This window comes from Diplotaxodon limnothrissa, linkage group LG17 (genome assembly GCF_057381915.1).
Source record: "Diplotaxodon limnothrissa isolate DT_005_m linkage group LG17, D_limnothrissa_male_GT1.1, whole genome shotgun sequence".
Lineage (NCBI taxonomy): Eukaryota > Metazoa > Chordata > Actinopteri > Cichliformes > Cichlidae > Diplotaxodon > Diplotaxodon limnothrissa.
Window position 1 is genome coordinate 19,482,334 of NC_140612.1, and position 14,379 is coordinate 19,496,712.

The following is a 14,379-nucleotide window of genomic DNA, read 5'->3' on the forward strand; positions in this document are numbered from 1 at the left end:
TTTACAGGGGACAGTATTATATTTCCTACATATTCATTTTGTTTTGTGCAGTAAAAACAAGTGCAAGCTGTGCCTTTTAAAATCTGAAATCCATTTTAATATATCTGACATGATTTTGGGTGCAGTTATTTTTGTTTATGTGGCATTAATTTTACTGTCTAGTAAAATTCTAAAATTTTTAATATTAAACTTTTTTTTTCTAACTTCAGTGATATTTCTTAATCTAAGCCCTTTTTAGCGTGCTGTCAGTACTTTAATTACAGAAGAGGATCTGTATACTTTGTCCAGCAATGCTTTTAGCCAGCAGCAATGTTTTTCCCGCAGCAGGCAGCGGCTTTCAGTTGTCGAGGCTCTAAAAAGCCACCGTACGTGACCTGCTGAGCAGCCAACAGCAGGGTACATCAAAGACGAGCAGGTGAACACAGCAGAGCATTTAGCAGCTACAGAAGCAGATATGTCCCTCAGGAGGGAGTCATGCATATTGCATGAGCATGCAGCAAATAAAGCTCTGAGTCCTCAACAACGGCTCATTTGTTCTCTTGTACAATTTCACTTCCTACTGTTTCACTTAAGAGGTTAGTTCATGCCTTTGAGTTCATCATTAGGGGTTTTTGCTAAAATACACACTGCACACAGAGAGCAACACAATCAACAGTGTTCAATCTCTCTTTTAGTTCTGTTTTTGGTCTCCACTTCCCAGTCAGGAAACGTCTGTTTGCCGTCTTAATGTTTTACTAGCTGCTGATGAGCACAGGGTGTGCCGCAGGTCTCTCAGAACTTAAAACAGAGGTAAAGCTGTTTGCGTTACCTGCCCTGGCTGTTGTAGCAGTCCTTGTCTGCTACGTCAAAGCCGTCTGGGTTCATCGTCGGCAGGATGTGGATGCGTGTGCTGTTCAGCAACCGCAAAGACCATGTTTCGTTGCTACGGTAACTGCGCACCAGCTCATCTATTAGTTGAAGGAGCAGCACTCGGCCAAGAACCTGAAAGCACACGAATACAAACACGCAGAAAGAAATTTAGGTAAAAACAAATGTTGTGATGGAATTTACGGCTTGTCCTCACACATAAGTCATAAGTGAACAGCACAAAGTTTAGATTATGCATTATGCAAGATTCATATTTAGGAAAATGGGTGAACAGATGTTAGTGCAGGTATGGTCAGCCAACTGTGAAGTAATCACTTCCACCTTCCGCCAATATAACATAATGTCTTTCCACCATAACGAAAGACATTATGTTATTCACCTCCCACATGCAGCTGGCCATTCCCATGGCTTATCGTAGAGCTAAAACACCCGTCAAGGTCAGTCCTCCTAAATACTCCACTGTGACTAACCTTTGACTAACACACGAAAAACATGACTACATATGAAAAAGAGTAGAAAAGATGATGTTTCCAGGGTTAATCTGAGTATCTGAATGGGTTAATGAATAGAATAGAATAGAATAGAATAATCCTTTAATTGTCCCACAAGGGGAAATTTGGTTGTATCAGCAGCAAAAACACACATATACAAACAGAACAGAACACATACATATTTACATCATGGACAATAGTTACCAAAGCAGAGTACTGTACAGTTATTAAAAATAGAGTACAGATAAGTGGCAAACCCAGGTTGTAGTGTGCAAACAGAGCAGGATACTGAAAGATGTTTAAATAGTTAAGAATATTTAGAATAATTAGAAAAGTGCAGGTTGTGTATTGTACCTGTGCATTAAAAAGTAGACATGTAACTTCCAATAAGTTAGTGCATAGATAACCTGAGAAAAGTAATATGCAAGTTATAACAGTAGAAGTTGTTACAGCACTGATGTAAACATCTATGTTTGTTGGGAGCAGTTCTGATTGTACAGTCTGACAGCTGCAGGGAGGAAGGACCTGCGGAAACGCTCCTTCATGCACCGAGGATGCAGCAGTCTGTCACTGAAGGAGCTCTGCAGCTCAGCAACATTTAAATGCATAGGGTGGGAGGCTCTGTCCATCAGAGAAGTTATTTTGGCCAGAGTCCTTCTGTTTCCCACCACCTGCACTGGATCCAGGGTGGATCCCAGAACAGAGCTGGCCTTCTTAATGAGTTTATCCAACCTCTTCCTCTCAGCTGTCGATAAACTGCTGCTCCAACATACAACACTGTAAAAAATGACGGATACCACCACAGAGTCATAGAAGGTCTTTAAAAGCACTCCCTGGACTCCAAATGACCTCAGCCGCCTCAGCAGGTAGAGTCTACTCTGACCCTTCCTGTAAAGAGCATCAGTGTTGTGGCTCCAGCCCAGTTTATTATGAACGTCAAGTTTACGCCAAGTTTACGGCTGTCCAGGGTCCATTTTGGCTTAATGGATGGTTCGCAAAGTTTGCAGTGAAAACCGCAGTGAAGTCAATAATAATTACAGGGGTGGGATTAAATAAGTGTATACTTCTTCCCACTCCCTTTCAACATGTAAATTAATCAGAATGTTTTTTTGTATGTAATTTGTATAGTATATTTTTTTTCTCTCATTTCTTTTCTAAATGTACTTGTATATTGTTCACATGTTGAAATAAATTACCAATCAATCAATCAATCAATCAATCAATAAATATTCCAATCAGTTCAGCTTTCCTTTAGTGATATTTGTGGAAACTTTAAGTATTTCCAGGTGAGGACATTAAGTTTAGTTGCAAAATTGGAAATGTGCTTTCAGTATAGTGACAGCAGACTCAGTTAACGTGGATAACTACGGAGCCCCGCAGGGGACATGGGAGAAAAAAAAATTAAGACGGACTTTTGCGAGATCTCGCAAAACAAACTCAGGATCTCGCAAAACAAACTCGGGATCTCGCAAAAGTTTTAAAGTTTAAAAGTTTTAAACTGGTATCACATGGAAGTACAGGCAGACACAGTCTAAGTTATTTTCAGTTGTTAGCTCTTCAATAATTATATAAATTTCTTTAACACGAAGAAATGTTTATTTTCATTGTTTAACAGCTTTAGTTATTTTTTTTTATTTAGAGTGGTTTATTTTTCCTAAACTTTACAGTGCATTGCTTTCACTTTATTAGGCTAAAAGTTTAACATTTAATTTCACTCCACCATTCTTTGTTTTCTGTGTGTTGACCTTGCATGTTCCTGCCTGAAGAAAACAGCGGGGGAGGAAGTGATGTCGTGAGTCAGCGAGGAATTGAAATGGAATCCAGGGACGAGTCACGATGAGGCATTTTTTCCGGATACAGGCGGCTTATTGGATGATGAAAAACATCTTTGTGAATGAATGAGAGCCTTGGGAGTGGGAATGACAGAAGGCTGGGAAAGGTGTGTATCCACATCATCTCACTCACACACACACACACACACACACACACACACACACACACACACACACACACACACACACACACACACACACACACGTCAGGACTAGCGCTGCCTCCAGCCATCATATTGCTTTCCTTCATCAAACTCCCTCCATCTTTTGTCTCTGTTGCGATCACACGAAAACACACATTTTTATTTTTGCATTTTTATACTGTGATTTATCTTTTTACTTTATATCAGCTGAACATCACTGACACCCTCTGTTAGGTTAGGCAACTGTTCCTTCATCAGGGTCGGCGTGGAGCCAGTTTTCAGTGCGGGCAATTTCATCCACCAACACTTTTTTCATGGTCGAAGAAATTCGATATCTACTGTTAGCTCTGGCTTTACTGTGTTTTGTACAATCAACATGTTCCTTATCAGTCTCTACGGCACCCCTAACTCGGGGATAATTGGCCTTGGAAGAGCTGCTCTTTGCTGCTCTTCTTTCTGTGCTAAATGGCGCTAAAAAGTCAGAAAGCAGAAACCATCACATAGCAGCTGCTGATTCAAGCACTCAGGAGGCCCAGGTCAGTCTCCACAGAGAGGAGGGGACGCCCTGCAGCTGTGAGCAGCCACGCCTCAAACAGCAACTGTTGGTGCTATATAAATAAAACTGAACTGAACTGAACAACCAAATGGAAGAACGTCAGCAAGACCAAGGAGCTGGTGGTGGACTTCAGAAGGGGTCAGCACAGAGACTACAAGCCCATTATCATCAATGGAGCTCCAGTGGAGAGGGTGCAGTCCTTCAAGTATCTTGGTGTCCACATCTCCTCAGACCTGACATGGGCTGCCCACATTCAGGTCCAGACCAAAAAGGCTAGGCAGCGCCTGCATCACCTACGACAACTGAGGAAGTTCAGGGTCTCTCCAAAGATCCTCAGGATTTTCTATACAGGCGCTGTGGAGAGCATCCTCATACAGAACATGACATCGTGGTTCGGGAACAGCTGTGTGAAGGACCAAAAAGCTCTCCAGAGAGTGATCCGTACAGCAGAACGCTGCTGCAGGATTGCTCTCCCCCCGCTTCAGGACACCTACACCAGGAGATGCCGGACTAGAGCAGCGCAGATACTGAAGGACCCGTCCCATCCTGGCAACAAACTGTTCCAACTTCTGCAATCTGGTAGAAGGTTCCGCATCTTCCGGGCAAGGACAGAGAGACTCAAGGGGAGCTTCTATCCCCAAGCCATCCGTGCCCTAAACACACACACCCGCCCTCTCACATCATCTATAATTGACTGAGACAGGACTCTTCCAGACACTAAACCAAGGCACAATGTACATTTCAATTCCTTTAATTTTAAATATGTTTATATTGTCTATCCTGTAAAATAGTCAGATATCTATTCATATTAATGTACAGAATTCACCTGCTTGCTGCTACTACTGCACATTCACCCAGTGTATATACTATATGTGTATATATATATATATATATATATATATATATATATATATATATATATATATATATATATATATATATATATATATACACGATGGATGGGTGGCAAACCTGGAGGATCTTGTGCCTGGCGGGACTGTCTATCGAGGACGCTGAGGATATTTACCTATTCGGAACCATGATAACAGGGTTCTTGCTGATCGGAGCTGGCTTGGCCCTGACTTATCGGAGAAATAAGAGAGCGGAACCAGCTGTTCAAACCCCCCCTAAGCTGACCGCTGGAATTGAAGCGATGGGACGAGGCGCGGCCTCCCACACCGAACGCAGCATGGTTAACACCTTGGAGACACTTACAGCTGCCGTGAAGACTCAAACTAACACCATTGAGCGTATGATGGGATACATCAGAGAGGGGCCTGCTCACAATAACACCCTTGAGCGAAAGTTGGATAACATCGCAGAACGGCTCACTGCAGCTGTGGGGTCTCAGAACCAAAAGACTGACAACACCACGGAACAGAAGCTTGATACCATCATGGGGAGGCTCGCAGCGCTCCAACGGGAAATCGAGGCCCCAGTGTCAGAGTGCTAAATTCGCTGCTCGCATAAAGGAGAAATCAACAATATTCTACATTTGGACACCACGGCGCCAGCTGCTCAGGCCCAAGGCTGGAGCCCACCAAAACAACTCCCTGATAACGACTGTGTGATGACTATTCTTCCCATCCCATGAAGGACACCTGGATCGGCTGGAGGACTGTTTACTTAGCCTGATACAGCGAAGGACACTGTCTCAGCTGAACTATGGACACGCACACACATACACTTACACTGATAAGCACGCACTCATCCCCCTCCCTTCCAAACGCCTTCGATGCTTGTTCCTGCGGGGGAAGGCAGCGGGTCTGCGTGCCGCGCTGAAATGGTAGCATGGTGCAGGACGACTGCTGTGTTCCTTCGAATCACCCCCCACCCCCCTATCCATCCCCTGTGGCTTGTCATGTGCTCTGATGTTGTGATGTGGACATTAATGTGCTCTCTGTGCAGAGGAGTTTTTTTTTGTTTCCTGTTCTCATGCTGTCCTCCCATAGGTTGCCCAGCGTGTGAAGAGGTCTCTTTTTTTTTCCTCTTGTACTTTTCCCAATGTTGTGTAATTTTTTCAGTGTTATTCTCCCAACGCTGCCGATCTCCGACTGTATTCCCTTGTGTTGTCTTGTTGTTGTGTGTGTAAGTCGGGGGGGGGTCCTATTCCTCTGTGGGGCAACCTGCATATGGCCAATAAAGCATTCATTCATTCATTCATTCATATATATATATATATATATATATATATAATGTTCTTCCTCTACACCCCCCCCCCCCCAATTTTTGCACATGTCGAGGAGCGTGTCAGACTACATTTCACTGTGTGTTATACTTGTATAACTATGCATGTGACAAATAATAAAGAACCTTGAACCTTGATATCGGCAGTTGACAGCGGATCTACTCTAGATTGTGTTTCTTGGGCTTCACTTGAGCAGTTTTGCATGTTTCACAGTTCCCTTCACATTCTGTCTTAAATAGGCTGTGTTTAAATGAACGCCCCTTGAAGTTTTATTCTCTCCCTATGACATCATCCAGATCCATGAGTAGAAAAAACATCTGAAATGAAGCAGTGTGAGGCTTGAGCTTTTGGCTTACACACACTGACCTCATTATTTGAAACTCTGCCCCCCCATATCTCTGCAGTTTAGAAAATGGGAAATAAGGGCAGTGATTTACTGAACTAGGTAAATGTAAAGGAAAATATCCCAAGTAAGTATATGCTTTAAAAAAGTCAAAGGTAGGTCCAATCTAATTACTGATATCTTCAAATCCAGCAGCCATTACTGGATAAAACCAAAACATATGGTGGTGTTTGCCACCCATACAGTCCATGTGTCACTGAACAATTCCTCCAACAAGTTTAGATAACAAGATTAAAGCCGTCCAGCCGTGTTTATGTGACCTAATGTTGAGTGAAGCTGAGGTGAACCGCAGTGTTTGTCTACAACTTGCAGCTGAGCTTCCCTGGAAGACAAGAGGAACATGAACACCTGAGGCAAATTCATCAGGATTCATCCTTCAGGGAACAGAAATGTCCAAAATCACACAGACATCGATTCAAGAGTAGAAATCACATTTGAGGAAAGAAACGTGAACTCTCAGTGACACTTTAGGAAAATACTTTCACTTTAAAATCAGGATCTATCCCCTGGGGAACATGAACATCTGTGCAAAAGCTGTTGAGTCATTTAGGATACGACAGATATTGTCATTAAAAGAGTCAAAAAATAGAATTAGAATAACAAACAGGCTTCCAAGTGAATCCAAAGAAAGGTCAGTGCAGCACACTCAGTGTACGAGGTTAATGTGTGAAAGGAGGAAGTGCCTCCTGTTTAAATTTTTATTATTGTCCTTCAGGCAAAGTTTAAAGACGCTGAAAGTTCTCTGTTTGATTTAGTGTTACTAAACATTTCTAACACGCAAGACTGCATTCCTGCTGCTGACATGATTCTGCCATGCCATGATGGCTGTTTGTATTTTGCACATCTGAGCATCGATGACAGAAACATCCTCTGACCTCTTGCTCGCTCACTCAGAGTTTCTGTCATGCGGTGGATATACGATGGATGTTCTTTGCTTCCTGCACTGCAAACTGTACTAAACAACTGTTTCCAACTTAAAGCACACTTAAAATACGTGAAAAAGAAAGTACACCCTCTTTCACTTTAAGCCCTCGGTTAATAGTGATTGAAAATGTGACGTCACTCAGGGGTAAAACCGCAAAGAATTCTGGGAACTCGTGGCAAGAGGTACTAGCGCACGCAGGCTTTCAATTGAAATCAGTTATACAGCGATAAAAAGAAACACAAAAAATGTCAAGAAGCTGTTGTATTATTAACTGCAATAGCCGGTCGCATGACAGCCACGGGAAGCCGACGGGTAAAGAGATCGGTTGTTATCGGATTACGTCGTTGAAGAGAAATTGTTCGAGCCATGTTTCCGAAGTAACAAAGAGGCGACGGGTGGCCTGGATTGCAGCCATTCAAAGACTAAATATAACGTCTCAGAACACTCCAGCTCACAGGTTAGTCTGCTCCAAGCATTTACACGAAGGTCAGTCTGCTGTAGTAGTTAATGCGTCATTTTTCTTAACATAATTGGTGATATAGGTTACAAGCAAGTCTGGCGCTGAGCAGAAATTGTCGAGCTATGCTCCTTTGTTTATTGTACATAAATAGTGAATTGTCCTGACACAATATTGCGTTTCGCTTCTGTTATTATGGTACATTGATAAAAACATATACTTTTATTCACAGGATAAAACAGTTGTTTTGTATCACTAATTGCCCAGTGCGATTACAGCATACAATATTATTGTCACTGCTACATTTCTGTGATGGGTACCAGAAATTATTTCTACTACTAATTAATTACCATTGAGCTCAAAGGTCCTATTAATAAACGGTTAACGAATGTGTATTTATGACGACGATTTGTGAGACTGGTAAACTTACCTTTGTTCGTACGATGGTCTTTACTTTCTACACGGTGCATTTCAAGGTCCTGTACCCATCCGTCGGTAAACTGTACCTGGGCTTGTTGCAGTGACCTGAAGTTACTAAACTTCACGAGTGTATGCACTCACTCCAAGAACCGTATAATTATAAATATGAGCGTGGTGAAGTTGGGCAGCACGCTAACGTATTTTGTCCCTCTGTGTGCTCGTAAGGGTCTGACCCTTTCACTGGTTAGATTTTTTTCCTCGTATCTTTTCTTTGACTTTTCATTAAGTCTGTCTTTGTACGGACCGGCATTGTTCTCCTTCGTTTTGTACACACCTTTTTGGGGGGCAAAGAAAAAGCAAGAATTTATTGGAACCGAAGAATGAACGTTTTGCGGTGCTGCAAATGCTTGCATTTGATGCAGGTACTTGGATTGTTTTGCCACGAGTTACCGGCATGCAATGCGCGAAAGTCACGTCACGTGGTCTGTCAATCTCTATAAAAACAGTCATCTGGTCCTTAAGTCTATCATTCTACACCTCAAAGATCAGACAGTGCAACGCTCAGAGATACTGCAACAAACTCCAAGAGCTCCACCTCAGACTCTAAAGGCCTCAGTTAGCATGCTAAATGTTAAAGTTCATGATAACACAAGTTAGAAACAAACTGAGCAAGTATGTTTTGTTTGGAAGGGTTGCAGAAGAAAGCCTCTTCTCTCTAAAACAAACATGAAAGCACGGCTTTGGTGTGGAAAAACACATCAGGACAAACTGCAACACTTCTAAGTGGAAATCTTTGTCCATGATGCAAATCACCCGAGGAAGCAAAACACCTCATACCAGTTCTCAGCACGGTAGTGTGGGGATGATTTGGGCACCTTACAGTCATTGAGTGGACCGTAAACTCGTATAGCAAAGTATTCTAGAGTCAGTGTGAGACCCACAGCAGTCAGCAGTTATTATTGCTAAAAGCGTCTCAACAAGGTGCAGGATGTAATTTGTTTCTCACACACTGATTCTGCATTGTAGTTTAGTTTTGTTGAATAAATGATGACTCAATGTAAAATGTTGGGTTGTTGCTAATCTGAGGTTGCTTTTAAATAACTTCATATTTACACTTTTAATATAATTTTCTCCTCCTGTGCGTTTAACGTGTTTTTGTTGTTGTTGTTGTTGTTGTTGTTTTTGTACACATTTTGCATCAAATACACTAAATATGTAATAATAAATATGTTTCATTTTCAGAAAGCTTCAACCTGCCCCTGTGCTATGTGATACAGAAATTAGCTGGAAGTCAGTGTGGGGAAAATAAAGATGCGATAAAATGAAGATACAATAAAATTTGTCTGTCTGCCTGATCAAGCAAGTCAGAGTTTCTCAATGTTAATCAGTAGAAGCTGTGGCAGAAAGCATGGGAGCCTCACAGGAAATATACTCTAGTCAGAAACTCCTGAGTACTCACAGACAGTGCACGCTACACGACACCTTTTCAGCATTCCCATTCGCCACCCTGCTGTTTCCATGTGTATGTATGGGGCCGTATTCCTCTGAGCCGATATACTCCACTGGTTCTGTTTGTGCGTGTGTGTCCAGGCGTAACGTGTCTATTTAAGGACACTTCCATTGACTTTCACACACATTTGCAGTGTGATCAGCTGTCCACTGTCACCATGGCAACCTGACACTGGTCAAACGTTTTAGTCTGGTTTTTAAGGACATTCATGCAGACTCAATTTGTCTCATCCCAATGGAATTATTAGACTATTAAATGATGGTTGTAATTACATTGTGTTATTAGAATAACCTTTGTGTTAACAGTTTGAATGTCTTCTGTGTTCTGTTCAGTCAGAACAAGTTCAGAACAAAACTTGTTCTGACTGGAATAAACAGAGCTTGTCTATTTGTTGATTAGTGGTGCCACAGATTTCATCACACTGATGACCTAACTCTGGCTGAATGTGCTGTGTAACACCGCAGATCAAGCAAATCAGTTTCCTCTAAGAACAAAAGTTTGAAACTTTTGCACAAAATCTGAGAATTGTCAGGTTAAAAATGCAGATAAGGTGTTTTAGTTTGTAAAAATGTCTCTCAAAGGTCAAACACTCAAATACTGCATACTGTCAATAAGAATAAAAGCTAACTGAATTACCTGTGTACTCTTGCGAAGAAGCAAATAAAATAAAAAGTCAACTGTAATTTTTTTTATCTGCAGAACTGCACAGATTAAAGGTCTCAGTGCCCTGCTGAGCTTTTCATCTGTACACTTCTACATGGGAGCAGCAAGGCAAGGCAAGTTTATTTCACAATTCAACAACAAGGTGATTCAAAGTGCTTTACAGAGACATTAAAAACAAAAACAAATAAAAAGCATGATTTAAAATTGATTAAAAAAAACAAAAAAAACCCAGCGTCAACTCTTCTCAGTTTTTAGGTGGTAGAATCTGGTATTAGGTACTGTTTTAGCACTACTGGGGTTCCAAGTGAGCTGAGTTGGGCCAAAGATGTGATGTCAACACACCACTGATGAGCCAAAGAGTGACATCACTGGATGATCATGAAAGTGACTCCTTCACGTCATGGCACAATTTTCATTTTGAACCATTCCTTGATCGTGACTAGATGTCCAAAAAGACTACCAGGTCAATGTCAAAGTGTTTGCTGGGTTTAATAAGAAACGTTTAAAGAAATATAAAATATTATATTAAAGTTTCCTTAAACCACTTCTGTCTGTGCTCAAAGAGCTGTGCGACCAAAAATCCTGCATAATGCTGTTTTCCTGTTTAGGTTGTTGCTAGACTGAATCACCTGAGGGATGCTGTGCTGTGATTCGCTTAGATGTTGTTTGCTGCACTTCACTCTCTCCTGATTCGAGTTTGGTGTGATCAATCCACCTGTGCATACAGTTGTAATTATGAGTGTTGCTTTGTGATGTGGTTAAAAGGAGGTTGTTCATGCTTGTTTTGTGGTCAGAAGAAGTGAAGCATCATATAGGGTTTTTTTTTCCTCTAAACATCCACCAGGTCATTGAGACGCCGACTAAGGGTGGAGTTGGGTTTTGGCCTCATCCTAAATGAGCAAATCTTCAAAAACTTGAAAATGCCATCTTTTAGATCATGTGTGTTACATGGCGTGACAGACACAAGCCACACCTCCAATCCATTTCTGTTATAAAACGGATGAGTGAGGCATTCAAAGTCAACTAACTGTCAAATCCTTATGTTCTCTATACTATGAGCTTCATTCAGATGTACAATAGCCATTCATATACATATAATAAGAGACACTTTTTTCCATTACAGCTATTTCCAGTTACTAACTGACCTGCCTAAGTATACAAAGAACCTGAGATTAGTGTTTCTTGATTCGGTTGATTCGGCACACTGTCCATTTCTATCTGAGAATTATGCAGGTCATCACACACTCTGTTGTCCACACACAAAGAAATCCACGGGCTCTGGACTCTGAATGGCTTTTGTTGATCTCTTTTGTCCTCCTTTAGTCCTGCTTCCTGTTAAAAGGGAGTGGCACTCTTCTGTGTGTGTGTGCGTGTGCATGTGTGTGTATTGTCTTACCTCATTTCCATGCATGTTACCCACATATTTGAACTCTGGGATGCCAACTGTGTGCTGGTGAGGACTGACACCCAAAGCCAACACCCACAGCTGCTGACCTGAGAGACATGCAGAGCAAACAGAGCCTTCAGGAGCTAAGAGTTACAGTTTGTGCTGCTCACATCTGCTTAATTGAACATGATGTGCACTGGGAGATAAAAATATGTAATTAGGTAACAGTTCATTGTCACCTGGGTTAGTTAAGAATGCTAAGAAACGCACACCAGCATGCACAAAAATATTTGCTACAGCAAAGCTTTTCACAGTGACAACGTGCAATAAAAGCAAGTACACACAAAATATGACAGAAACCAACAATAAAAACAACAAAACAAATAAAACTCTGAATGTCCACCCGGTCTCCAGAGACCTGCTTCTCTAAATTTGCTGTGAGCGTTCACAGCTGACAGACTGACTGAGGAGAAAAATGAATTACAATATTCAATATGGTCAACATTCAGTACTAAGAAAGTAAGCAGCAATTCAAAACATGTGAATGTAAAAGTGCTCTCTCTCTTCACATCCAGTGACTCTGTTCTGTCCACATAAGTATCCCATGATGCCTTTCTGCCTGCATCTTGTGAATTACTGCTATCTGTTGTCTTTGGAGGTCAGTTTGATGATAAGCCACCAGAATCCATCCTTGCAGGGCCCTCCCTGTGTCCTTAACAAATTCTGGAGCCTTCAGATTAGTATGCACTACTGTGTAAAAGTCCACTCCTTATTTCTTTATATTATTAATTGTCTAGTTATGTATTAAAAATTACAAGGTCCACAGTCCAATTAAGTAAACAGTAGAAAATTAATTATCACTCCACCAGATCTGTTTCACTGACTTTCAGTCAAGTTTTTTATATTTTAACAATTTTTATATCAGGCTATAAGCTTGATTATTTCTGCTGTAAAGTTGTTCATTTTAAGAGTCTATGGGAACTAGAGAAACTGCAGCTGCACATTTATTCCCCTGTTCACTTCCATTTTATTTCTGGAAACATCTGGAATACCATTTTACTTTAAGATCAGTTTCAGATACGTTGAAGGGAGAGGAACACTAAATGTTCAGCTTGTCCATCACCACGTGTCCATGCCAAACAGCACTCTGCTTTATCACACATTTGACCTTATATGGAGACAAAATTTACAAAATGAGGGTTGTGATTTGTTAAAAACCGTGAAACTGAGGCTCATAATGTGGGAATCGGGCTCATTTTCTCATGTTTCAAAATATATATATGTTTTTTTCTTGTTTTGAAACCAGAGGAGTCGCCCCCTGCTGGTTAGAAAGAATCATATCAATGCATCTTTCACGTGTTTTACGTGAAACTTTTTTAATGTTTGCAGTAAACTAAAGGTCAATAAATAATCTTTATCTGCTGTATTAGAAGAAACTAAAATAAGTTAATATTTTTAATCAAAGGCTTTAATTCCTCTTTGCTCTTTCAGTGTCTTTGAACTCTGTGCTTTGGTTTGGCAGCCTGCAGTTTTGAGGTTTAAATTTTAACTCTCAGTTAGTCAGTTTCCTCACAGGCACACACACCCACCCACACACACTTCTGTAACTGTACTGCCAGTACTACTGGTTATTCAATGAATGAAACTACAAGTCTCAACAAGCCAGGAACACACACTCACGTAAATCACGGCAAAGTGTGACTCAGTCATCAGAGCAGCAGCCTGAGGGAAAAACTGATTTGTTGCACAAAGACAAGATGAGACTGAAAAATGCATAAACACACTCGGGCTGGACGGAGGCCAGCTGGTGTCCCAGATTAGCTCAGATTAGCTCTGTGTGTGTGTCAGATTAAGCAGTCTGGGATTAAATTAGAAACTATTTACTGTCCAGTCATGCGATCCACCAACAGATAGATCCAGGTCAGTCAGTCATTGGTGGTGGGTATAGAGGCGGATGCCCGATGCTTCATCAATTATCCATCATTCCTATTGTGGCGTCTACATGTAAGGGAATCAGTCTAAGAACAGGTTGTGTTTCAAAGCTTTATGATCACCTAAATCCAGTGTTGGGACTAACGCGTTATTAAGTAACGCGTTACAGTAACTACGTTATTATTGTGGTAACGAGCACAGTAACTAGTTATTATGCCAAAACCAGGAACGCGTTACTCGTTACTGGGATTTAGATAGGGTCGTTACTCGTTACTTCGTGTGGTGGCTATCGCGGAGCTTCCACAGATTCAGTAACATTAGCAAGTGGTGGAGGCCAGCAGGTGGATGAAGGAAAAGGGACGCAGAAGGAAAAGAGACCCGAGGCGGCCGCCGGTCCAAGTGTGAACTGAACTTCAGGTAAGAAGTTATGACCTGCAGTCTCTCTGGGTCAGATATGAACCAAGTTTAGGTGAAGTTTATTTTCGTTATTCTGACTTTTTCCGTACTGCGTGCTAGCTAGCATGACGGAGTTTCTACACAGCTGGGTGGGTGCTATGAAGCTAATGATGTTGAACTTTATTTTGTTCATAAGTTATTAGAGTTGC

The 14,379-nt window shown here is 41.4% G+C and overlaps 1 protein-coding gene across 1 annotated transcript in view; it reads right to left on the bottom strand.

Moving 5' to 3' along the window:
* Positions 1–14,379, bottom strand: part of LOC146614914 (carboxypeptidase M-like) — a 30,186-nt gene that overhangs the window by 7,871 nt on the left and 7,936 nt on the right. Inside the window, exons 2-3 of the mRNA XM_085376502.1 lie at positions 11,852–11,949; positions 809–981 (exon numbers count right to left, since the gene is read on the bottom strand). Coding sequence (XP_085232628.1) covers positions 809–981; positions 11,852–11,949 — 271 coding nt within the window. The remainder of the gene's footprint in view (positions 1–808; positions 982–11,851; positions 11,950–14,379) is intronic.